Source organism: Neolamprologus multifasciatus, chromosome 11 (genome assembly GCF_963576455.1).
Source record: "Neolamprologus multifasciatus chromosome 11, fNeoMul1.2, whole genome shotgun sequence".
NCBI lineage: Eukaryota > Metazoa > Chordata > Actinopteri > Cichliformes > Cichlidae > Neolamprologus > Neolamprologus multifasciatus.
This window is the reverse complement of record NC_140449.1, coordinates 28,527,018-28,551,842: the sequence shown is the minus strand read 5'-3', so window position 1 is coordinate 28,551,842 and position 24,825 is coordinate 28,527,018. Positions and strand designations below refer to the sequence as shown.

Genomic DNA, 24,825 nt, shown 5'->3' with positions numbered 1-24,825 from the left:
GCTTTTGGAAGAATATGAAACTGATAAAGTTGATGACCCATTGTATATATAACTATGCTAAATTGCATCAAAATTATATCTATCACTGTAGCTATTTTTATACATTTCCTTCATTCCTTGTTTATTGTGTGGGGTAAGTAATGAAGGAATTAGGGGTAAAAGTGAAAAGTGGGATTCAATAGAATGTTGAGCATGGGGTAGGGATTAATAAGTATGTATATACTTCTTCCTACTCCATTTCAGACTTAATAATTGTAATATGATATAATTTAGACTTTGTTTTATTTTATTTATTTTCTTTCTCTTTGTTTTGTCTGAGCATATACGTGTGTATTTACATATATATTCATATTTGTACATGTAAATGCAAATATGTGTATTTCTATATATTGGTTTTTCTGTATATGTCTTAAATAAAGATACAATACAATACTAATACATTATTAACAGTTTGCTCCTTGTGCAGGTCCATGGACAGGTGATTTTCCAGTGTCTGATGATGAACTGCCTCTATGTGGTTAAGAGACTAAAATAATTTTGTACATGTTTCTTATATGTCACAAATAGTTCTTTAACTTCTTTAATGACTGGGCCTTTGTTTTGGATTTGATAACTAAAGTCTCCATCCTAAAATGGATGGATTAGATTGAAATCTCTGATTATTCACTCTGAGTTATTCTTCGACACTACAATAGGTCATCCAACTAATTAAGTTGCTTTTGAAAGTAACATTGTAATATTTATCCAATTGAATTGTGGTTTGCAAATGTAGCAAAAAAAAATTCTGGCACAACTTCACCTGCTTCCAAGGTGGCAAGGCACCTACATCCAAGGCAAATGTAGAAAGAGTTGATGACATTTGCAGGCAGCATATTCAATTAATATTAATTACAAGGCATGCATGCATGACATCATGACTGGGAGCTGAGCCTCTTCTAAAGGTTTGAACCTAGAATTGTCCCAGAACTCACTCATAAGATTTAGACAGATATTAGATTTGTGGTGGATAGAGTCATTTTTGTCTGTATAATGTGCCTTCCAGTGAACACTTTTGTTTAAGATTAAGTTCTCAGTCTAAAAGCAAGATTTGTGTTTTGAATGATTTAAATTAGAAAAGCTTTTAAATAAATATTCCCAACCTCAGAAAAATATATTTTCTGCACATTCAAAACATGTGGCACATTTAGGAATAGCTAGCAAGCTAATAAATAACTGGTTTTTCAGACATTTTTAGAAAAATTGGGATGAGTGGAACATGATGGAGTTTATGTGGATCAGATTTTTCTAATAACCATTCTGAGCTTCAGAGTTCTTGCTTCTGGCAAATACGTCTGTATGTGTGTGCACGGCGGCAAGTGTGCATTGTGAGGACATGGCTGGTTTTGCACCTTCTAGCTCACACACCTGGTCACAATCACGCAACTTCTTCTGACGATCCTGTGCAGGCAGCTTCATAAGAAAGTAGCAGAAGATCAGATATCACCGAGTGAAACACTTAGCGAAGCCTGACTTCTATTCTTGTTGCTCTGAAAACTGTTTGCTAAGAATCTTACCTGTGACCAGGTTTGTGTGGAGATTGCCTGACACGGAGTAGTGAGGTGATTCTAGTTTGGATTTGGGAATGTGTGGATTCTGTCTGAATTTAGTGGAAGCCTCAAGGAGAGTGGACTGGTAGTGTGTTGACCCTTTTGACCTGTGTTCATCATCCACCATGTTAGCACCGTTGCCTCACAGCAAGAAGGTCCTGAGTTCTGTTCCACCATCAGTCCAGGGTCTTTCTGTGAGGAGTTTGCATGTTCTCCCCATGATGGCGTGGGTTCACTCCGGGTACTCCAGCTTCCTCCAGTAGTCCAAACACATGCAGTTAGTGGGGATAGGTTAAGTGGAAACTCATAGGTGTGAATGTGAGTGCAAATGGTTGTCTATGTGTTAGCCCTGCAACAGACTGGCGACCTGTCCAGGGTGTACCCTGCCTCTCGCCTCAAGACAGCTGGGATAGGCTCCAGCCTCCCTGCGACCGTGAAAAGGATAAGCGGCAGAGGATGGATGAATGGATGGTTTTAATCAAGTTAAGAACAACATTCAGATGTGGAAGGAGGAGAGCCGACACTACATTTCGACTTCCGTCATCAGTCACACTGTCAAGATCTGCCATTGAGCAACAGCGAAGAACAGGAAGTTCATCTTATTTTGTTCAGTACTGTTTGTTTGTTTCTTTGGTTGGTTGATTTTTTTTACAACAATAATTGTCACTTAAATATAGAAATGCCAGAATACAGATACTTTAGACAACCACTGTCTTTGATGGGAAGTAATGCAGTGCCCTCTGCTGGGCAAACAAAATCAGTACAGTTTTGTTAAATTTTTTTTGTGTCTACATGTTTAATTAAACTCAATTTTAAAAAAATCTATTTAAAGATTTCATTAATAGTAATATCATTGTTTTTTTGTATTTTAGAATCTCCACCAGTCATGATATTTTTACTGCAGTATTCAAACAGACAAAGCTTTCTTTTTGCAGATCCATCGGTTCTTCTCATTACAGCTCACTGATTTAAATCCTTGGTTTTGGACAGAGATTGCACAGTGACCATCAGAAGGAGGCTGGTCAATCCAGGAGCTGAGGAAATCAACAAATCTGCTCAAGGCTGATGGACATTGGTACACTGTAATTGATTTATCACACATTTTGGAAATACTTGACATTTCTATTGATTCAAAGTGTCTCTTACCTATTAGCCAGATTCCTTCCATCCAGCCACTTCCATTTCCCATCTTCAACTCTCAGACCAATCCAGTATCCTTTGTTTTTATCATATTCCCAACTCTTTTCATTGACAGCTTCCTGAGGACAAAGAGAAAGTTGTCAGAGTTATTTAAACAATTTGCTCTAAGAAAGCTTTCAATCTAAAGAAATTATATTTTTATTTTCATGAAGTCTGTAATAAAGTGTCCCACAGTTTTCTCAGTACCTTTTCTTCTTCATTAATAACAACAGGTAAATCTGAAATCTTTCCTCTGCAGTCTTTTCGAGCTTCTTCCCAGGTTTTCCATTGATCACGGTTAACATCATTAACTGCATAGCAGCTGGACTCAACATGATCCCATCCCTTCTGACAAGGCTTACATATTCTGTCTGCAAGGATAGAGCTCAGTTAATAAACATCACTGCATATTTCTGTTAAATTTGGTATTTTTGTACATGATATAACTGGAACATACTGTTATTTTCTTTGGGACAGTAGGTATCAATGCTCCGCTGAGTTTGATTAATATTGAGCTCGTTCCATGATATCATTATGCCACGTATTTGTTCTGTTAGATTTTCCTTCTTTGTCTCCAGCTTCTTATTCTGAGCCTCCAACTGCTCATTTTTCTCTCTAAGGCTGTGGTTTTCTGCAGTCAGGTTCATCACCTGTTTTTCTAACAGAGTAGAGTCTCACGTTAGGTCGCATCATGCATGTTTTTTTTCTTATGGATTGTCTTAAAAACGCTGCATTCACTGTTATTATAGAATATTGCTTATTATTGTATCTCAAATCACATATACACAGATTTTGTGTGAAATCATTTCAGTGTTGCATCTTTTTTTTGTGGAAGGTTGACTCTAAAGATAAAAAACTAATCACAAAAATATTACATGTAGTCAAAATTGTATTCATTAAAATGTATCTTTTGCATTTTTCTCTTCAGTAATTAGTTTTTTCCAGAAATGACATTTTTTTCCTTTTACAAATACTAACAGAAATTAGTTTAAGTTTGACTGTTAATTTGTAAAAAAAAAAAAAAAAAAAAGGCTTTAAAATCTGCCCGAGCTCTAAAAGGAGTGTATGTATTGACTGATCTTTTTCATACTTACGGTATACTGTGACTGCTATGATGCCCAACACCAAAATGACACAAAATGTGCCCAAACAACAGGCCAACTGCTGATAGTGATGACGTCTACTGCCTGATCTCTCGTCAACCGAGACGTCTACAGGACAGAAATATATTGCTTTACTTACTTTACATTCATTGCTTAATGAATGTCATTATTGTTTATTGGTTATTAAAAGTTGCATACATTTCCAGAGACAAAAATCTGAAAAAATAAGTATTTTATTTAATCTTGCACTGCTCAAGCCTCATATCGGCTCTAAACTGCACATTTACACACTGTTTTTTTAAAGTAAATAAATAATTTTCTGCCAATAAATAATCCAGTTTTAAACAGATATTTCTATAAATGGTAAAGGGTAAAATTCAATGTGTGGTTAAAAAATAAGAGAAAAATTCTTGAAAAATTAATACAGAAAACTCCTTTACAGTGGTCGGTCCCTCGTTTGTCGCGGGATTTACGTTCTAAAAATAACCTGCGATAAGTGAAATCATGGTAGGTGAATCCAAGTAGTCAACTTTATTTTTTACAATTATTATAGGTGTTTTACAGCTGTAAAACGCCTCACTACACACTACACACTCAGACAGGCATGAACATTTTTACACTTTTCTCTCTTGTTTAACCTCCTAAGACCTGAACTCTTCCACGGCATGCATTTTTAATTTCTCTTTGATATTTGGCCATATTGGGGCCCGATGAATGCAAAAACAAAGAATTACCAGATTTTTTTTTTTTTTTACCTCATTTTTGTTTCTAAGAAAAATGAGATCCACATATGAGGATATTCATTTAAAATTTTGATAGAACAGTAGCAGTATAATGTCCTTGTAAGTGGATATCAGGCCCTTGATTGAGTATTTGGTATAAATAACCCAAAATGTGATGTCCACATATGTGGACGCCAGGTCGTAGGAGGTTAAACATTCTCAAAGTTCAAACTGGTAGAAAAATAAGTCCAGTAGCCTATTATAGAGTGAAACCAAAGGCAGCCGCAGCTGCCAAACCATTTTGTTAACATTGTTGTGTTTGTTGGAGAGAAAACTTCCAAACATATAGTACAGCACTTCAGAGTCACATTGCTAGCGATCGAAGATTTATGTAAATTTGACAAGCTGAACGCATTCTGTACTGTATAAGGCCTGCTCTCCCCTGTCTTTTACAATGAAAGCCTTTATAGAGTGTACTCTCCTATCAACCCTTATGAACATGAAAGATAATAGCATGAAAACACACTGTAAATGAATTTAGAAGCTGATTAGTACTCATCACCACATCTTGTAGTAAAAGTTTTAAAAAATCTTTGCAGTGTTAGACATGATTACAGGTGGATTTGTGATTTCTTTTTATTACTCACTGTTTGTGTCAGGAGTTTGTTCCGTTGCTTTATGTTTCACTTTCACATCATCATAAATGGTTTCCTCCTCTTTTTTAACTGAAAGGTTTAAAGATTTATTAGTATTCACAAATATAGGACTTTATAGTGCCTATTTAGTAGTTCTTTTAACTTTCTTTTATTCATTAATACAACAAAAAAGATAAATGCAGCAGAAGATGTCCATATAGATATGTGTATAAATATACATTACCAGTCACTTAATGATTTTTCTTTATTTTCATGATTATTTACATTGTAGATTCTAACTGAAGGAATGCACCTATGAATGAACACATATGGAATTATCTAGTAAACAAAAAAGTGTGAAATAACTCAAAACATGTTTAATATCCTTGATTCTTTAAAATAGCCACCCTTTGCTTTAATTACTGCTTTACACAGTCTTGCCATTCTCTCAATGAGCTTCATGAGGTCGTCACCTGAAGTGGATTTCCAACAGTCTTGAAGGAGTTCCCAGAGATGCTGAGCAATTGTTGGCCCTCTTGCCTCACTCTGCGGTCCATCTCATCTGGAACCATCTCGGCTGGGTTTAGGTCAGATGACTCTGGAGGCCAGGCCATCTGGTGCAGCACTCCATCACTCTCCTTCTTGGTGAAATATTCCTTACACAGCCTGGAGGTGTGTTTGGGGTCATTGTTCTGTTGAAAAATAAATGATGCTCCAACTAAACGCGAACCAGATGTGATGTCATGTAGCTACAGGATGCTGTGATAGCCATGCTGGTCCAGTGTGCCTTCAGTTTTGAATAAATCTCCAACAGTGTCACCAACAAAGTGCCCCTACACCATCACAACCTCAATTTGGACTCACCAGACCAAAGCACAGGTTTCCACTGGTCTAATGTCCATTCCTTGTGTTTCTATTTGACTATAAGGCCTGATTTGCGCAGTTTCCTCTGAACAGTTAATGTACAGATGTGTGTGCTACTGGAACTCTGGGTGGCATTTATCTGGGCTCTAATCTGAGGTGCTGTTAACTTGCTGGCTATAAACCAGCCTTAATAGTCAAGAGAGGTGATTCTTGGTCTTCATGTGAGCCAGTTTCGTCATACCAATGGTTGATGGTTTTTGCAACTGCACTTGGGGACACACTCAAAGTTCGAGCAGTTTTCAGGACTGATTGACCTTCAGTTTTTAAAATACAAATAAACCTTGATAAAGCACACCAGTGAAGGGGAAACTATCTCAGGTGATCATGAAGCTCATTAAGAGAAGGCCAAGGGTTTGCAGCGCAGTCAACAAAGCAAAGAGCAGCTACTTTGAGAATCTAAAATATATGATATGTTTAGAGTTATTTATCAATTTTTTATTTGCTTCATAATTCCATATATCTTACTTTACATACTTGATTTCTTCAGCATGAATAACAATGTATAAAGTAGTAAAAATAATGAAAAACCATTAAATGAGAAGGTGCATCCAAACCTTTGACCGATAGTAATTAATCATTCTTCAGTTCTGGCTGCAACATTTATTTCTGTTTTATCTCTTTTTTTCAACCAACCTTGGACATTCACAAAATATATTTGTGAAGTTCCCAACTAGTCCACAGCCCGTCCGGCATAGCTCACATCAGTTATTGTATCTTGAAGTGGTAGGTGGTGAAATATTGAACCTTTATTTTGCAGTCAAATTCCTTCTAATGTTTTTTTATTATTATTATTTGGATTTAATAGTTCTTTGCTCAGTGTAGCTGTAGTAAAAGTATCTGAAGTTAAACATCATGCGAATGCAACTAGCAGTCCAAGCAGATACCCACACCTCCCCCTCATCAGCTACCACCACATCCAGGATGCATCAAAGTCAGATGCCCAAGCTATCAGTTTAGTTTGTTTGAGCATCTGAATGAATCAACTCAGTATCCTGGTGCAAAACGTTTGGGATAGCTAGCTTAACATCTAACTTGGACCTGATTTCCACAAGTTTTTTTTCTAACCTCTATTACTGCAGAAAACACCGGTAAAAAACATCGGTATTGTGTAAATTTGCAGTGTTGGTTTTATCTTTTCTTCTTGCAGTATATTTGAATAACTTAACTTACCTTGGGATCGGGATAGTTTCTTGGTGTTGAATGTGACTGAGGCATAGTTAACTTCTTCGTCTGCCATCCTTACAATCTTGTTGAGATTTAAGCGATTATTGACAGAGAAATACTACCGTGTTACAGCCACAGAGCAAGTTGTTTCTTAACTCTGTCACACCCATCTCATTTAGCAACTTCTGCTTTTGGCTGACAAAGTAAGCTGTCCATGTCTTTCACTTTATTACACTTTATTAGGTACACCTTGCTAGTACCAGGTTCTTCATGGCGTATATTCAACAAGGAGCTGGAAACATGACTCACAGATATTGGTTCATGCCAGCATGATAGCATCAGCAGCACAATTGCTGCAGATTTGATGGTATTTAATGAATCCATAAGATCTGTCTGATATCAGGTGCTTTGGTTCCTTTGTGAGTGGAATAGTTCCAAAATATACTGAAAATGAGAAAATGGGCCATATCTAAAGATTGGAAAACAAGCAACTAGAAAAAAACATGTAAACTAAAAAAATGAATGAGAAAAATGTCCTTTGGAGGTATTTTTCACAGAGTTGATTATATTCAGCTTCTGATTTTGTCGACATGACATGAGGCATCATTGGCCTATCTAGATCTTTATAAATATAAAGCTCTAGGTGTGTACATGAGAAAGTCTGTGAATCAATAACAACTGATAGCTTTTTACATCTAAAAAATACCAAACATATTATAGTTGATACTAACAAAATAAACAAAAAGATATATACAAAACTAATATGGATATAAATATATAAAACTAACCAAAACAAATAATTCACTCTGAAAATTAACTGAAAAACACTGAACACAAACTGGAAAAACAACATATGTAAAACAGACAACATGAGACTCATTTCATAAGCTGGACTTCCAGTTCCTCACTGCAGCTCTGTGACTGATGTTGACAGGGTGCTTTGTTAATGACGTCCAAATGTAGTGGCCAGCTCTTCCTCTACCTCATCTTGATCAAACATGTTACAACAGCTTAAACAGTGTTGTTTTTGGCTTAAAGAGAACAATTCGACATCAATCTGACAACATGATTTAAAATAACAGAATATGGATATATAAGAATAACTATCACCACAACATGAAAATATCAGAAGACACAATAAAAGGTATCAATGCCATTGATTAATGGTCTTTGTTCAGTGGTTGATAATCAATGGTCATGACAATTTGCATATTAATGATAAACAAACTGACCTCACAGCCCATTGTTCGCTAGTGGTGCTAGTTTCAGTCATTGTGTAAATGTACTGTTTATAAGTTGGGAAAAGCTGCAGTCAGCTCAACAAACTGAGGTTTTGTTGTGCCAGCAATAAAAACAGCACAAGGACTGTTCACGTTAAATTACATTAACTTTGTTCATTGCTATTAAAGAGTTCTAATGCTGTGTCTCACATTACACAGATACATGTTTGGCATGCTGCAACTGTTGCTTTTATGAATAGAAGAGCCTCATTTTTAACCTTTAATCTTCATTGTCAGTAGATTCAAATTGCGCATGTCTATGTGAAATCATCGATTTAGATTTTAGATTCATACATCCAACCTTTTTTCTTCTTATAGGTACAATGTGGAAAATATCCCTGCTAGCTGTTAGTAGGTTGCAGATCATAGTCAGCTGAATTCAGTTTTCCTACACTTCTCATTTGAAGTGCATAATCCTAGCTACGGTGGCTGCTGTAGGGACAAATAAACTTGACTGCTGTAAAAATAGTGTGGGTTGTTACTCCTCTGTTTACCTCAGTTATGAATGTGCTGAGTCTACTTACTCTGGAGGAGGATGTGAAACTTGGTTATATGAGTCTGCTGAGTGTATCTTTGCCTCTGTAGAAACACTCTAAACCTTTACTTCACAATTACTCAAGTATGAACTATTCTACTTACCAATTCTCTTTCACATACAAAAAGCAGCTTGGTGAGTCAAATTTGCCATAAAAGTAAATTAAAAATATACACTTTAAATACAAAAGCTTCATGGTTTAAAGTTTCCTTACATGAGACTGGAATAATCATGACACAAAGATGAAATTTCAAATAAATGTATGACTGTTATATGAACTGTATTTATTGGTAAGTCTCATCATACTTTTTCATGTTGTGGTTCAAAAAACATTAATCATTATGAAAAATGTGATCCTTACAAAATAAAGGAACATTTGCGTATTTTTAAATTGTGAAACAGCACGTTTAACTAATTTTAAACATGATAGAGAAGTTTGTTGATCGCTGTGTTAGAAGAAACAATGCTGAGTTGGTGTGACAGGACAGATTATTAGCAGTTTTAACCCACAAACTTAATCTACAGCTTGTTCTTCAGCTGCTAGTTCACCTTTCCTCAGCTGTAGTTTTTTTGGTATTGACATTTTTTTTCTTGCCATGACTGAAGACCCTTAAAACAAACACACAATTTTCCTTTTTAACGATTTGTCAATATCATTTTCAGTCTCTTTGCACGTATGTGGGTGCTCAAGCTTGTTTCAGCTTGCACTGCATGAAAGACAGTAAAGGAAGTCGAACAGATGGTAAGTACGGAGGAAAAAACATTGATCAGACACACAATAGAAACTATTAGAAACATAGGAGGATGTGTAAACTACTTTTTTTTAAAATCCAGGATTATTTTTCTTTAAGATCACAAGATGCCCAGCAGCAAACCTAAACCTAATTACTATTCCAGCTTAAACTACAATGTACTATGCTATGCACCAATCCTCTGCATGTCCTTCCTTATTTACTGTTGCCTGGCAGCTCCATAATTAAAATTATCTGTCCAATAGAGCCACTATCCCTCCACTGCACATGTTGTTTTATCGTCACACTGGTCAACATGGTTGTGGTTCCATATCCTATGATATACTAGTAACAGCACTACAGCAGTGATGAAGGAAGAACAACAAGAATCGTTCTTCCTAAAAATACTGAAAACACTTCCTACGCCAACAGGCACTGCTGACCTACTGCCTCTGAGGGCATTTAAACACAGTGTACTGTACTTGTGTTTGGTATCGCCGCTGCAAAGCTGATCATAAAACTCTACAGCTGTTCTCTACAACAAATCGTAAATCTTCATTCTAGTAAAAAAGAAAAAAGAAGAAAGAAAGTGATGTATTTTCATAAAATGTTTATTCAAAAACATTAACAACAACACCTGTTGGTTATCAGTTGTTAATGTTATCCGGCCATATCACTCAAACTTCAATGAAAGAGCATTAAATTTAGGTCAGAATAATGAGTAATATCATAAACTAAATATGTGCTATTAGCAGTTTTAATTTACGTTTACATAAATAAACAAATGTATACAAATATGTAACTGTACATGCTTGTGAATTCTTTCAAACTGAATTTCTGCTTTTACTGTGGCCAATCTGCAGTACTTTGGCAGCCCACCAGGGGGCCCCAGCCTACACTTTGGGAATCACTCATCTACACCTTAACTGGTTTGGACCCTCTTATCCTTTCAAAAGGGCTTTAATTCCTCTTTGCATTAATTGAACTCACATGTTAACATGGCACAGTTGCTGCTGGTTTGTCAGCTGTAAAAACAAACATCGCAATGGAAGAAAAGAATTCATGAAGCTTTGATGCAAGGAATTCGATTAAATTAGACACTGGAGGTGACTGCTTTTTTTCTTTTTTTCTTTTTTTAAATGTAAAACACATTTATAATAACATTCACATGCATCTCAATAAGCAATATGTTTAATGTTTCAAAAGAATTTCCATTTTAGATCATGTTTTGGATGAAAAAAAGCTTTTGATGAATTATTCCCATCGCCTCTCACTTTTATGTGCTTAGTCTACACACAGATATGTGTATAACAGTGAGAGGTATAATATAGTGTTTAGTGATTATAGTGATATAGATGTCAGGGCATTTATTGAATCAACACTTGTGTCTGTTATTACTGTGGGTGACCTTGGTTCTTTGGTTCTGGGTTGTTACCTGCTCAAATGTATACGAGTCACATGTTAAACTATTTATTTATATCCTCCAGGCTTTTAATAGAGCCGATGTACTTTAGTAAAATTTCTAATCGTTTTTCAAAGTGAATTTTAGGAATCAAGCGCATCTTAACAAGGTTACAGACGGCAACTCAAAACAAGGACCTACAAGATTGTCTTGGGATTAATGAGTAAGCAACTTATTTTCAGACTTTGTAAGAAAAATTATGGGTGTACTCATTTATGCAGAGCAAACATTTCCAATAACCATTCTGAGCTTCTTAGATATTGCCATGTGCTACACTATTACCATGTTATAGTTTAACTAAAATTAGCATTGAACCTAATAGAAACTAAACTCAAGTTAATAACTTTTCTCTGAAAGTAACTGAATCTGTATGTTACTTTCAGCTGCTCCCTTCTCACAAGGGTTGTGTGTTTGATTTGCTAGTATTATTTTGCATCTCCTGCAGGAAACCAGTGAACCTCCAATTGAATGTGTTAGCAATTAAAATATAGAGCCACTGAAAAGTAATTGAATCTAATTTGGAAAATGTAAAACTGAAAGAAAACAAAAATTATTAAAACCCCCACCAAATACAATATAATAACAATGTTGAGAAACTGGACTTGATTTGACAAAGAATATGTATAAAATACAAAACATAAAACCTATATGAGCTGAACTTCCTGTTCTTCTCTGCTGCTCTGTGGCTGATGCTGACAGTCCAAATATAGAGGCCAGCTCTCTTTTTTTCTCATCATGTTACAGCAGTTTGGAAAGTGTTGTTTTAGCCACAACTTTTGTTTAAAATTTTTGTTAAAAAGAGAAAGTCAGTAACAATATGGCAATTATTTGATTTCAAAAACAAGTTAATTTACTTCCTTTTTTCTTTCTAAGTAAAATTAAAATACTTTTAATGGCATGTTTTTTTAAATATACAAAAATCATAAAGCAGTCTTCATATTTCAATATATTTATATATTTACTTATATTTTTACTGATATGAACATCATTATTAATATTATATTTTCAGAACATCCAGGAGTCATGTGACATTTTACTGCAGTATTCAAAGAGTTAAGGCTTTTTTCTTGCAGATCCATTGGTTCTTCTCAGTACAGTTCACTGACTTAAATCCTGGATTTTTGACATAGATTGCACACTGACCATCAGTAGGAGACCCTGGGATCCAGGCACTAAGAAAAATCACAGGTTTGATGAAGGGGAATCAATATTGACATAAAATAAGACATAATTAATTTATCCTGAATTTTCAAAAATATTTAAAATTATTTTTGATTCAAGGTGTCTCTTACCTGTTAGTCAGATTCCTTCCATCCACCCACTTCCAGTTCCCATCTTTGACTCTCAGACCAATCCAGTATGGACTGTTTCGTGAATTCCACCAGCCGTCGCCACTGATATAACTCTGAGAATAGAAAGAAAGTTTTCAGAGATATTAAATAGATCACATATCATATCAAAATAATATATAATAAATATTTTTCCTAAAACATTGTGGCACAAACTATTTTTAGATTAGATTTAGAGTCCCACTGGTTTCTCATTACCTTTTCTGTTTCATTATTCAAAACAGCCAAATCTGAAATCTTTCCTATACAGTCATCTCGAGCACCTTCCCAGGTTTTCTGGTTAGGAAATTGAGCATCATTAAATGCATAGCAGCCTGACTGGAAGGAAAGCCAGTCATTCTGACAAATTTTACACTCTCGGTCTGCAAGGATAGAGATCAATTAATAAACATCACTGCATATTTATATTACATTTGGTATTTTTGTACTAATATATTTGTAACATACTGTTATTATTTTTATTCTTGGGACAGTAGGCATCAATGCTCCATTGAGCTCGACTAACATTGAGCTCATTCCACGATGTTGTCATGTTTTGTATTTGGTCTGTTAGGTTTTTCTTCTCTGCCTCCAACTCCTCATTTTTCCCTCTAAGGTTCCGGTTTTCTGCAATCAGGTTTGTCACATTTTTCTCTAAGACAGTGATGACTTCAGTCAGGTTGTTCATCTGGAGTGTGAGCTTGGTTTGGTTCCTCTTCAAGTCTTCATTGTCTGAGCTGAGTTTGTTGTTGAGTTTTGTCAGGTTACGATTGACAGCGTTTAAAGTTGTTTGGTTTTCTTTCAGTTGGTTCAGCTCAGTTTCATCAATCTCATGAATTGATGTGACATCTGCGAAATTAAAATTAGCTTTCAAGACATGGTAATGATGCACTTTTCATTTTCACATTTTGTTTTTATAATTTTACCACTGCTTAAAGTATTTTCTCTTCTGTTCTACTTAAACTTTTTTTTACTATCTACCTTTTTTCTTCTTAGATTTTATGACAAAATCTTTTAATGTGAATAAAACCCACAATTCTATAGTTGGTCTAATATTTCCTTAATGGGTAAAGGAGATGAAAATTCCCACAATGCAATAGAGGTTCTAATTTTATGGAAATGTTATTAAAAGTATAAAACTGCATTTTTGTTGGGGATTATTTTGGTAATGTAGCTGCAGACTGGTTGTGTCAGCAGTCACAGCATAAGGACTGCCCTAATGACTACTGTTATGTTTCCTTGTGTATCACATTAAAACCACTGTATTCAATGTTATTATAGAATATTTACAATGTAAAATTGCATCAACTGCTTTGTTTGGGATCATTTCTTAGTTTGCATATTTTTTGTGGGAATTTGCACCTAAAAAGAAAAAGTTAAAACTGAAAAATCACAAGTATTTTTTAAATGGTCAAAAATATATTAATCAAGAAATTAGTCTTATTTGTTTACTGAACAAAATGTTGTTAAACATTGTTTAACAACATTTTCTTGTGACTAATATAATATATATAATATATAATATATAATATAAAGTGCTGTTATTTATGTCTAAGACTGAGTTAATGCATGGATGTTTTGATACTTACGATAGACACCGACTGCTATGATGCCCAACACCAAAATTATACAAAGCGTGCCCAAAAAACAAGCCAACTGCTGATAGTGGCGACATCTGCTGTTTGATTTCTTGTCAGACAAGAATTCTGCAGAGGCTAAACAGATAGAAATGCAGTTAAGTCCATAAATATTTTGACAGAGACAACTTTTTTTTCTCATTTTAGTGCTGTACATTATCACAGTGAATTTTAAATGAAACAACCCAGATGCAGTTGATGTGCAGACTTCCAGCTTTAATCAGTGGGTTGAACAAAAAGATTGCATAACAATTTGAGGAACTAAAGCATGTGGAGGCAAATTTCTTTTCTCGTGTATTAATAACATATTTTAACATATCACATTAGTTATAGTAATATCACTTTCTCACTTTACCATAGTAAGAGCACTCCTGTAACCAGTTAGCATGCATGTGGAATGTTAACACAGTGAGGCCATTGTAATGGGAGATGTTAAACAGATAGTGGGACTCCTCCTTATCAGGGATGTATATCCTTAGGTGACGGCCAAGCAAAAAACAAGGTCATAATTCTCTCTGTGAGGGAGAAGGTATAGCCCCCCTGTGAGAGGGGCCAACATGGAAGAGTTTGTGGAATGTTCTTTGTCTGTGTCTCTGTATATAAGATGTAATTCAGAGATGGTCCTAGTGTTTCACTGGGATGCTCTCTCCACATTGCAATGGCACTGGGTGTGTTGCAGGTTATTGTTACATTTTCCATAACAAGCATATTTGACCCAAGTTTAAAAGTAATTGGACAAATTAAATAACTGACATCACCACAACATCACATCACAACTAACATCGCCACATGCTGTGTTTCCTCATTTTAAATGGCCTTTCAGGCCTTTACTGCAGCAGATTTCAGTTGCTGTTTGTTTGTGGGCCTTTCTGTCTGAAGTTTAGTTTTCAACAAGTTAAATGCATGGGTTAAGGTTCAGATGTTTTACTTTTTTCTGGGGGTCTCTGGATGTCTGGAGCCTGGATCTCCTCCATACCTGCTTCGTGCCCTGGAGGACGGGGCTATGGCTCCCCACACCCTCTAGCAGAGCGTTACATGAAGGAACCTTTTGAATACAAGCACGCCCATGCTCACAGGTGTACACACGGGTGCTCACAGATACAGACTACACCCTTTTTTGGCTGCTACCTCAAAGCACACTGTGCGCTGTTGATCTTACGTGCTGCACAATAATATTCAATATTTAGTATTTACTGCTATATACACATAGATTATTGCAATGATGTTGTTTATTATCTTGCTCTCTTTTTTGCTTGTTTTCTCTTTTTTTTCTCAACAGGTGATCCAGGTGATATATATATATATATATATATATATATATATATTTTTTTTTTTTAAATTTAATTTAATTTTTTTTGCCCCCCCCCCCCCCAAACTTTTTTTTTGTGCCATTTTTCACCGTTCCTCTTCCCCACTGTTTTTTTTTCCCTCCCCCCCTCTCTTTCTTTCTCCCTTTCCTTTCCCCCAGTCATGTCTGTCCCATATGTAACAACTGAAAATAAAATAAAATAAACAATAAAAACAAAGGTCAATCAAATGGACCAATATGGCAAGGCCGGGATGGTCCACTTGGTAGAGTGAATCCATTGGGCATCTTTCTTGGCCTTTAGACAACAATTCTGATGGCAAAAGAACCAAACGGGACAGGCGGGGAAAAAAGAAGAAGAAATGCTTTCATGTTTTTCATTTGACTACTCACCATTTGTGACAGGAGTTTGTTCTGTTGCCTTATTTTGCACCTTTACTTCGTCATACACTGTTTCTTCCTTTTTAACTGAAAGGTTTAAAAATGAATTAGTAATCACAAGTTATCAAATAACAGGACATTCTAATGCTTATTTCATTATTTGGACTTAACATTACAGTAGCTTTAATCCATCTTTTCCCCCGTCTTATAACTATTGCCTAAGAGGAAGAAAGGATCAACTGCCTTAAAAAACTTGACACTAAATGTGCTTCATTACATTCTTCTGAAATCTTTTTTCATTTTTTTGGTCATATTGTAATCTTCGGTGCAGGTTGCTTAAACAGGAAGTGAAAATAATAGTGTGTGTCTTCACATCCATTATACTGAAAAGACTACATAAATACCCTGAGTTGATTAATCTCTTTTTCTTTACGCAGTGCATTTGAAAGGCTTAACAGGCTTAACTTACCTTCTGATCTTTGTTGTTGGTTAGATTTAAATACAACTGATGCGTAGTTAACCTCGTCCTCTGCCATCCTTACAGTCTTTCTGTTTTTTTTTTGTGACTCGTAGACAGAGAAGAGTACTGTATTTGAACCACAGGGCATAAATGAGAGAAGCTGTTTTTTCCCGAGTCTGTTTCTAACACCAACTTCTGCTTTTGGCTTTGAACGTAATTTGCATACATGTCTGGCTGGAAGAACCTCAAACACTTTACAGAATGATGATAATACTATTCCTGTGAGCAGTGAATATGTTGTGAACAGATGGCTAGTGTGTACCTTAGACCTTAAATGTTGATTTTGTATAAACTGTGAAGCAAAATAATTCAATTTATTGTCCCTCAGTGCTGTTTTTTAGTTGGCCCATATATATATATATATATATATATATATATATATATATATATATATATATATATATATATATATATATATATATATATATATATATGTAAATGAACAATGAACAAGAATGTGCACTTTAAGTTATTTCAGTTAACTATTCTGCACTGCATTTGCAAAAGACCAAATTGGCCAAAAGTCTGTCAGTCATTTGTGCACGATGAGGCCGTAGAATGATGCCACCATAGCTGAAAACTCGCTCCACAGGAGCACTACATGCAGGTACTGCCAAAACTCTGGTGGCCACATGAAACAGAGAAGGAAGAGTCTGCATGTTCATTGCCCAGAACAAGGGGGCGTTCTGTCCATCAGCAATATCCAGGTAGTGACTTAGCTGTAGAGCTTGACTCTTACAGTAAGCAGCAAGGAGTCCTCCATCTTCACAGTCCTCTTGGTGTTCCTCACCAGGAATCACAGGTTGCTCTGACTTTGCAGGATCTGCAGCATCTTGCAGAATCAGATCTGGCAAAACAAATTAACAACAGCAAAAGAGCCTTTCTTACAATTTTAGACAAAAAAATACAGAAAAAATATACACTATATTCAATCTTTACCTTTAGCTTTTTGTGTCACCTCTGTCTTTATGTCACAACTGCCCAACACATGGTGTTCCACCCACAACAGAGAAAATGCTGGATCCAAAGCAGCTGCTTTAAGGTACACTGGATCTGAAAAGAGGGCAGTGATCCCATCTTCTGCTCTAGCCATTCACACACTGATAAAGAGTCCAAGAAATCTTGTGTTCAAAGATGCTTGGAGACTCCTGACCAGGCCACTCAGGAAACAGACTTGAGGCTTCAGTTTCTCAAGGTGGTGATTGAGGGACAGCATGGATGGAACAACAGCACTGATCGTGACTATTTTCTCACCTTGTGTCAAATCTGTTGCGTCTCCAAAAGGCTTCAAGATGTCCACCATCTCTTTCAACAGGTTCCACTCTCGTGTTGTGAATAATAACTCCCTGTGCCCAGCCATTTCAAGAACAGTGCAGAGTTTTAAATGTTCACATTGGAGAACTGCATTTACTTGTCTCAGTGTTAAATTCCATCTTGTGATCACAGCAGCAGGGATCCCTTTCTGTTCACCAAATTCAGCTTCAAAAACATCTTTGAATGTTGTGCTTGTCTGCAGTAGAGAGCTGAGCTTAGATAACTTTGAAAGTGAAGGAGTTGCGACTTTGGTCTCTGACAAACCATCTCTCACCACCAGCTGAAGTGTGTGCGCAAAACACTGCAGGCGCTGTGTCTTTGCCATAGCAGCACCTACTGTTTCCTGATCTTTCAAGGTTAAATCGTGCCAGAGCTCTGGGTCGTCAAGATGATCACCGTCATCATCATGTTCCTCAGCTTGCTCAGTGGGGAAGCACACGGTGAATGCTTTCCGCATATTGGCAGCATTGTCACTAATAATATAGTCTAGTTTATCTTTGATGTTGTATTCATCACATATAACTTCAAATTTCTCACAGATTCTTTCACCAGTGTGTAATCCTTTGCAGTGGTCAAAGGCCAGCAGTTTGGATTTTAGCTGCATCCTCTCTATCTCTTTCTGTATCCAGTGCACAGTGATACCAAGGAAACCACTCATCCTTTGGTCCGACCAACTGTCCACAGTGACTGAAACATGATCAGTCTCGCTCAACTGAGTTTTTAACATTGAACGTTTCTCAGCAGTGAGGTTCTCTGTTTTTGATGTAATTGTTCTGCAACATACCGGGCTGTATATTCAGTCAACTACTGTCAGAAAGTGCAGAAAATTCTTGTTTTCCACAATAGAAAGGGGCAGGTTGCAACCAATAATCAAGTCACTTAAGATCTCAAAATGCCAGCAGCAAACCAAACCTAAACCAGTGCAGCCCACTTAAAAACCATAAATACCAGCAGCCCACCCAAATCTTAAATCTTCATTCTAATCAAAAGAAAGAAAGTGATCTATTTTCCTGAAAAGTTTATTCAAAAACATAAACAACACAGGCTGTTGGTTATCAGGTTACCATATCACACAAACTTCAATGAAAGAACATTAAATTTTAGGTCAGAATAATGAATAACATCATAAACCAAACACCTGATATTAGCAGTTTTAATTTACTTTTACATAAATAAATAAACGTATATGAATGTATAACTGTACATGCTTGTGAGTTATTTCAAACTGCAGCCCACCAGGGGGCCCCGGCCCACACTTTTAGGAATCACTCATCTACCTTAACTGGTTTGGACCCTCGTATGCTTTCAAAAGTGCTTTAATTCCTCTTAGCATTAATTGAATTCACATGTTGACATGTTCAGTTCCTGCTGTTTTGTCGGCTGCAAAAACAAACACTGCAATGGAAGAAAAGAATTCATAAAGCTATAATTAAAGGAATTAGATTAGATTAAATTAGTCGAGATGAACAGAATAAGTCCAGATGAACAGAATCAACTTTTGGAGAGATTAAATTAGACACTGGAGGTGACTGCTCTTTTTTTCTATAAAAAACATAGTAAATTCACATGCACCTCAATAAACAATATTTTTTCTATGATTTTGTGTCTGAAAAGACTTTCCATTATTCCCATCGCATCTCACTTTCTCGAGCCTAGTCTACAGATACAGGCATGTGTATGATACAGTGAGAGGTATGATATTGTGTTTGGTTAGATGTGAGGACATTTATTGAATCAACACTTGTGTCTGTTATTACTGTGGGTGACCTTGGTTCTTTGGTTCTGGGTTGTTACCTGCTCAATTGCAGATGGGTCACATGTTAAACCATTTATTTATAACCTCCAGGCTTTTAATAGATCAGATGTGCTTCAGTAAAACTTCAACTCGTTTTTCAGAATTAATTTTAGGAATCAGGCACATTTTAACAAGGTTACAGACGGTAACTGAAAACAAGGACCCGCAAGATTGTCTTGGCATTAAAACTATACAAAAATCATAAATCAGTCTTCACATTTTAATATTCTATTTATAAATGACATTAATATTTTTTATTGATATTAACATCAATATTAATATAGTAGTTTCTGAATATCCAGTAGTCTTCTGAAGTATTTACTTTGCAGCATTCAAACAGACAAAGCTTTCTTCTTGCAGATCCATCGGTTCTTCTCATCACAGCTCACTGATTTAAATCCTTGGTTTTGGAGAGAGATTGCACAGTGACCATCAGAAGGAGATGACTGGTCGATCCAGGAGCTGAGGAAAGTAACAAATTTGCTCAAGGTTGATGGACACTTGTACATTGTAACTAATTTATTCCAAATTTGGCAAATATTTTAATTGTCTCTTACTTATTAGTCAGATCCCTTCCATCCAGCCACTTCCATTTCCCATCTTCAACTCTCAGGCCAATCCAGTATCCTGTGTTTTCATTTTTTTGCCAACTCTTTTCACAAATAATTTTCTGAGAACAGAGGGAAAATGATCAGAGATATTTAAATACTTTGCTTAAACCACTGACTGAGTTCAGATCTATTTAACTAAGTCTGTAATAAAGAGTCTCTCTGTGCTGTCATTACCGTTTCTTCTTCATTAATTGCAACAGCCAAATCTGAAATCTTTCCTCTGCAGTCTTTTCGAGCTTCTTCCCAGGTTTTCCATTCACCTTGGTCAGCATTATTAGTTGCATAGCAGCTGGAATTTAATTCCCAGCCCTTCTGACAAGCCTTACACTTTCTGTCTGCAAGGATGGAGATCAATTAATAAACATCACTGCATATTGCTGTTAAATTTGGTATTATTGTAGGTAATGTAATTGGAACATACTGTTATTTTCTTGGGGACAGTAGGCATCAATGCTCCACTGAGCTCGACTAACATTGTGCTCATTTGATGATGTTGTCAGGTTTTGTATTTCTGTTTCTGTTAGGTTTTTCTTCTCTGCCTCCAGGTCCTTATTCTGAGTCTTCAGCTCCTCATTTTTATCTTTAAGGTTCCGGTTTTCTTTTGTCAGGTTTGTCACCTCTTTATCTAAGACATTAAAGGTTTGAGTCAGGTTGTTCATCTGGAGTGTGAGCTTGGTTTGGTTCCTCTTCAAGTCTTCATTGTCTGAGCTGAGTTTGTTGTTGAGTTTTGTCAGGTTACGATTGACAGCATTTAAAGTTGTTTGGTTTTCTTTCAGTTGGTTCAGCTCAGTTTCATCATTCTCATAAATTGATGTGACATCTGCAAAATTAAAATTAGTTTTTTAGAATATGGTGGATCTCAATTTATTTATTATCATTTTACTACTGTTTAAAGTATTTCCTCTTCTGTTCTAATTAAACCTTTTTAGTTTAGTGTTTTTTAGATTTATTTAAATCTTTTAGTATGAATTAAATCCACTCAGATAATAAAAATTATAAAATGCATTTTTGTTGGGAATTCATTTTTTAAATGCAGAGTCCACAGCTACATTGGTTGTGTCATCAGTTACAGCATAGAGACGTCCCCTATGACTGCTGTTGTATTTCCTTGTGTATCACCTCACCTTAAAACCAATTATGTTATTATAGAACATTTCCAATGTCAAATAACAGCTTTGTTTGGGATAATTCTGAAACATTAAATTGAATTAAATTAAATTAAACATAAATTGTAAAACATTGTTTAGCATTATTTTCTGTGAAATTTCTTGCTCACAGATCTGCAAAATCAGAAAGAGAAAGTACCATAAGTCTGACTGATGTATGAATGTTTTCATACTTACGGTAGACACCGACTGCTATGATGACCAACACCAAAATTATACAAAGCGTGCCCAAACAACAAGCCAACTGCTGATAGTGGCGACATCTGCGGTTTGATTTCTTGTTGGGCAAGAATTCTGCAGAGGCTAAACAACAGATAAAAATATATAGTTTTAGCTTTCTGAATAATTTAAGTTTTATTCAAAGTTACAATTTTGTTTTGTTTTGTTTGTTTTTGTTTCCTTTTGTCTCACTGTCTCACAGAAGAAAAATACAAATCGCAAAGGTTTTGATGAGGCTATCTTGAAATTATTCTGTAATTCATATGAGGCAATCAAACTGTTAAAAGCACAGAATAGTTAGCTTCTAATAATGCACTCCATAAGCCCTTAATGCTACCTCAAAATCTCTAGTTTGTCAGACAAATAGGCTGATTAGTACTTGACACAACCTAATTTAGTGACAGTCTTAGAAATATTTTCAGTTGCCTTTATCTAAAACCTGTCCACCAAGTTTTCTTTGCAATGTTCCATTCAAAATAGTTATAACCATTTCACATATTATGGACTGACTGTCCCTAAAGATCCCAATGTAATTTTTAGCTTGACCTTTGATATATTTTTTTATCAACATTAAAGCATAATATCGAGTAATGGAAAATTCTTCCCTTATCCATGATTGGTTGTATAAATTCCATAAAAATGGTCTCTCTTCCTAGATTTTTGTATCTTTTCCAGAATCTTCCTATTTATCTCACTTCCTCATTCTTTAAGGAGTTGGACTTGATTATCACTTCTTACATATGTAACAACAAGAATCCTAGAATCTCAAAACTACATCTACATAAATCCAAATTGAAGGGAGGTCTGAGTTTACCAATATTCAAACATTATTATTGGGCTGCAAATGTACAAGTGCTGACCTTCTGGCACCAGACATTCCCAGATCTTAGTAATCTGGGAATGCCCCCCCCCCCCCCCCCCAAAAAAAATCAAAAAATCAAAAAATCAAAAAATCAAAAAATCAAAAAATCAAAAAAAAAATCAATCAATCAAATTCAAAGAGCTTTATATAGATGGAAAATTTGCATCATTTAATCAGCTTAGGCAAAAATTCAATTTAACGCATTCACATTTTTACTGTTACCAGTAAAAGTAGGCATTTTGTCCAACACACACAACTTTTTTAATGTGCTCCTGAGCCCTCCTTATTCCAAACATCTGATTTCTACAATTGTACATTTGTTTGATGACAGTGTTGAGGCGTGGACTACGAGGATAAGAGACGCTTGGAGGGATGAACTGGGTATAGAAATATTGGAATCAATGTGGGACAAGTGCTTATCCAAAATTAATTCCTGCCCTTTTAACAGCAGACATCAATTAATACAATTTAAAGTTGTCCATCAGCTACACTACTCCAGGGTTCGACTACACAAAATGTATTCTTCAACTTCCCCCATATGTGACAGATGTAAAATATCAGATAGAACACAGGCTCATGCTTTATGGCATTGTCCCTCATTGACTAATTTCTGGTCGAGATTATTTGATTGGTACTCTAAAGCTTACGGAATCTTCATCTTGCAGTTTTTGGTTGCATACATTCCAGAACTATTCCTGCAACTATGTGGGTACCAGTCGATCTTGGAATGATGGTTGCGAAAAGACTTATCCTAAAGAAATGGAAGTCCGATGTTCCTCCCTCCTTCAATGTCTGGCTCAATGACATGCTATCAGTCATATAAATGGAGAATATTCGATACCTACAAACTTCTGCAGTAAATGTTTTCTCAAAATCCTGGACTCTGTTTTTTAATTACCTTGGGAAAGCCCTGGTTATATGAACATGTGTCATGGCGCTGTGGTTTCTTTGTTTGTTACAAATACACGATATTTGATTTACTCTGGATACTGGTAGTTTTTATTATTACTGTGCTATTTCTTGTCTTCTTGCCTTGCCTTAGCACCTGAGCTGCGTTTATTTGTTTGTTGATGGGGTTTTCTATATTGAAAAATTAAAATAAAATATTGCAAAAGAAATGTTTTCAGTTGCATGGGTTTTCATTTGACTACTCACCATTCGTGACAGGAGTTTGTTCTGTTGCCTTATTTTGCACCTTTACTTCATCATACACTGTTTCCTCCTTTTTAACTGAAAGGTTTAAAAATGAATTAGTAATCACAAGTTATTAAATAACAGGGCATTCTAGTGCTTATTTCATTATTTTGACTTAACATTACAATATCTTTAATGCATGTGAGCTCTCATTCAGTGCCCCCCCCCCCCCCTCTCTTTCTTTCTCCCTTCCCTTTCCCCCAGTCATGTCTGTCCCATATGTAACAACTGAAAATAAAATAAAATAAACAATAAAAACAAAGGTCAATCAAATGGACCAATATGGCAAGGCCGGGATGGTCCACTTGGTAGAGTGAATCCATTGGGCATCTTTCTTGGCCTTTAGACAACAATTCTGATGGCAAAAGAACCAAACGGGACAGGCGGGGAAAAAAGAAGAAGAAATGCTTTCATGTTTTTCATTTGACTACTCACCATTTGTGACAGGAGTTTGTTCTGTTGCCTTATTTTGCACCTTTACTTCGTCATACACTATTTCTTCCTTTTTAACTGAAAGGTTTAAAAATGAATTAGTAATCACAAGTTATCAAATAACAGGACATTCTAATGCTTATTTCATTATTTGGACTTAACATTACAGTAGCTTTAATCCATCTTTTCCCCCGTCTTATAACTATTGCCTAAGAGGAAGAAAGGATCTACTGCCTTAAAAAACTTTAAATGTGCTTCATTACATTCTTCTGAAATCTTTTTTCATTTTTTGGTCACATTGTAATCTTCGGTGCAGGTTGCTTAAACAGGAAGTGAAAATAATAGTGTGTGTCTTCACATCCATTATACTGAAAAGACTACATAAATACCCTGAGTTGATTAATCTCTTTTTCTTTACGCAGTGCATTTGAAAGGCTTAACTTACCTTCTGATCTTTGTTGTTGGTTAGATTTAAATACAACTGATGCGTAGTTAACCTCGTCCTCTGCCATCCTTACAGTCTTTCTGTTTTGTTTTTTGTGACTCGTAGACAGAGAAGGGTACTGTATTTGAACCACAGGGTATACATGAGAGAAGTTGTTGTTTCCCGAGTTATGTTAAGTCTGTTTTCTAACACCAACTTCTGCTTTTGGCTTTGAATGTAATTTGCATACATGTCTGGCTGGAAGAACCTCAAACACTTTACAGTATGATGAAAAGATAATACTATTACTGTGAG

At 35.7% G+C, this 24,825-nt stretch overlaps 3 protein-coding genes and 1 long non-coding RNA gene across 10 annotated transcripts in view; 1 reads left to right on the top strand and 3 right to left on the bottom strand.

Moving 5' to 3' along the window:
* The window catches only part of LOC146508724 (uncharacterized), a 376,303-nt gene that overhangs the window by 57,639 nt on the left and 293,839 nt on the right, over positions 1 to 24,825 (top strand). The window lies entirely within an intron of this gene.
* LOC146508738 (C-type lectin domain family 12 member B-like) lies at positions 881 to 7,937 on the bottom strand. The gene is made up of 7 exons (XM_085178170.1): positions 7,320 to 7,937; positions 5,238 to 5,315; positions 3,860 to 3,976; positions 3,223 to 3,423; positions 2,973 to 3,136; positions 2,733 to 2,845; positions 881 to 2,620 (listed from the first exon to the last, which is right to left on the bottom strand). Exons 1-7 carry the CDS (start codon positions 7,384 to 7,386, stop codon positions 2,494 to 2,496), a joined length of 867 nt encoding a protein of 288 aa, XP_085034296.1. The 5' UTR covers positions 7,387 to 7,937; the 3' UTR covers positions 881 to 2,493.
* On the bottom strand, positions 10,701 to 16,795 carry LOC146508737 (uncharacterized). Of its 3 annotated transcripts, none has more exons than XM_085178162.1 (7): positions 16,443 to 16,790; positions 15,986 to 16,060; positions 14,239 to 14,364; positions 13,118 to 13,498; positions 12,869 to 13,026; positions 12,614 to 12,726; positions 10,701 to 12,493 (listed from the first exon to the last, which is right to left on the bottom strand). In XM_085178162.1, exons 1-7 carry the CDS (start codon positions 16,579 to 16,581, stop codon positions 12,367 to 12,369), a joined length of 1,119 nt encoding a protein of 372 aa, XP_085034288.1. In that variant the 5' UTR covers positions 16,582 to 16,790; the 3' UTR covers positions 10,701 to 12,366. The 3 variants fall into 3 exon arrangements, with proteins under 3 accessions (XP_085034288.1, XP_085034287.1, XP_085034289.1); XM_085178161.1 differs by having other exon boundaries at positions 12,869 to 13,032; positions 16,443 to 16,789; XM_085178163.1 differs by lacking the exons at positions 10,701 to 12,493; positions 12,614 to 12,726 and having other exon boundaries at positions 12,771 to 13,032; positions 16,443 to 16,795.
* LOC146508736 (uncharacterized) lies at positions 10,701 to 24,684 on the bottom strand. Of its 4 annotated transcripts, XR_014876948.1 has the most exons (9): positions 24,532 to 24,684; positions 24,090 to 24,164; positions 23,616 to 23,690; positions 21,557 to 21,682; positions 20,635 to 21,033; positions 20,388 to 20,548; positions 20,160 to 20,272; positions 19,064 to 20,064; positions 10,701 to 10,752 (listed from the first exon to the last, which is right to left on the bottom strand). XR_014876948.1 is itself a non-coding variant. In XM_085178158.1 (8 exons), the coding sequence occupies exons 1-8, from the start codon at positions 24,596 to 24,598 to the stop codon at positions 19,935 to 19,937; spliced, it is 1,146 nt and encodes a 381-aa protein (XP_085034284.1). In that variant the 5' UTR covers positions 24,599 to 24,684; the 3' UTR covers positions 19,046 to 19,934. The 4 variants fall into 4 exon arrangements, 3 of the variants coding, with proteins under 3 accessions (XP_085034284.1, XP_085034286.1, XP_085034285.1); XM_085178158.1 differs by lacking the exon at positions 10,701 to 10,752 and having other exon boundaries at positions 19,046 to 20,064; XM_085178160.1 differs by lacking the exons at positions 10,701 to 10,752; positions 23,616 to 23,690 and having other exon boundaries at positions 19,046 to 20,064.

Excerpts from the sequence above, each read along its gene's own strand:
- LOC146508736 (XM_085178158.1), bottom strand. The coding sequence starts at position 24,598 with ATGGCAGAGGACGAGGTTAACTACGCATCAGTTGTATTTAAATCTAAC. Across the intron at positions 24,165-24,531 it reads CCAACAACAAAGATCAGAAG|TTAAAAAGGAAGAAATAGTG; the intron begins GTAAGTTAAGCC and ends TAAACCTTTCAG. Across the intron at positions 20,549-20,634 it reads CTGTCCCCAAGAAAATAACA|ACAGAAAGTGTAAGGCTTGT; the intron begins GTATGTTCCAAT and ends CCATCCTTGCAG.
- LOC146508738 (XM_085178170.1), bottom strand. The coding sequence starts at position 7,386 with ATGGCAGACGAAGAAGTTAACTATGCCTCAGTCACATTCAACACCAAG. Across the intron at positions 5,316-7,319 it reads GAAACTATCCCGATCCCAAG|TTAAAAAAGAGGAGGAAACC; the intron begins GTAAGTTAAGTT and ends TAAACCTTTCAG. Across the intron at positions 3,977-5,237 it reads ACAAACTCCTGACACAAACA|ACGTCTCGGTTGACGAGAGA; the intron begins GTGAGTAATAAA and ends TCTGTCCTGTAG.
- LOC146508737 (XM_085178161.1), bottom strand. The coding sequence starts at position 16,581 with ATGCCCTGTGGTTCAAATACAGTACTCTTCTCTGTCTACGAGTCACAA. Across the intron at positions 16,061-16,442 it reads CCAACAACAAAGATCAGAAG|TTAAAAAGGAAGAAACAGTG; the intron begins GTAAGTTAAGCC and ends TAAACCTTTCAG. Across the intron at positions 13,033-13,117 it reads CAAGAATAAAAATAATAACA|ACCGAGAGTGTAAAATTTGT; the intron begins GTATGTTACAAA and ends CTATCCTTGCAG.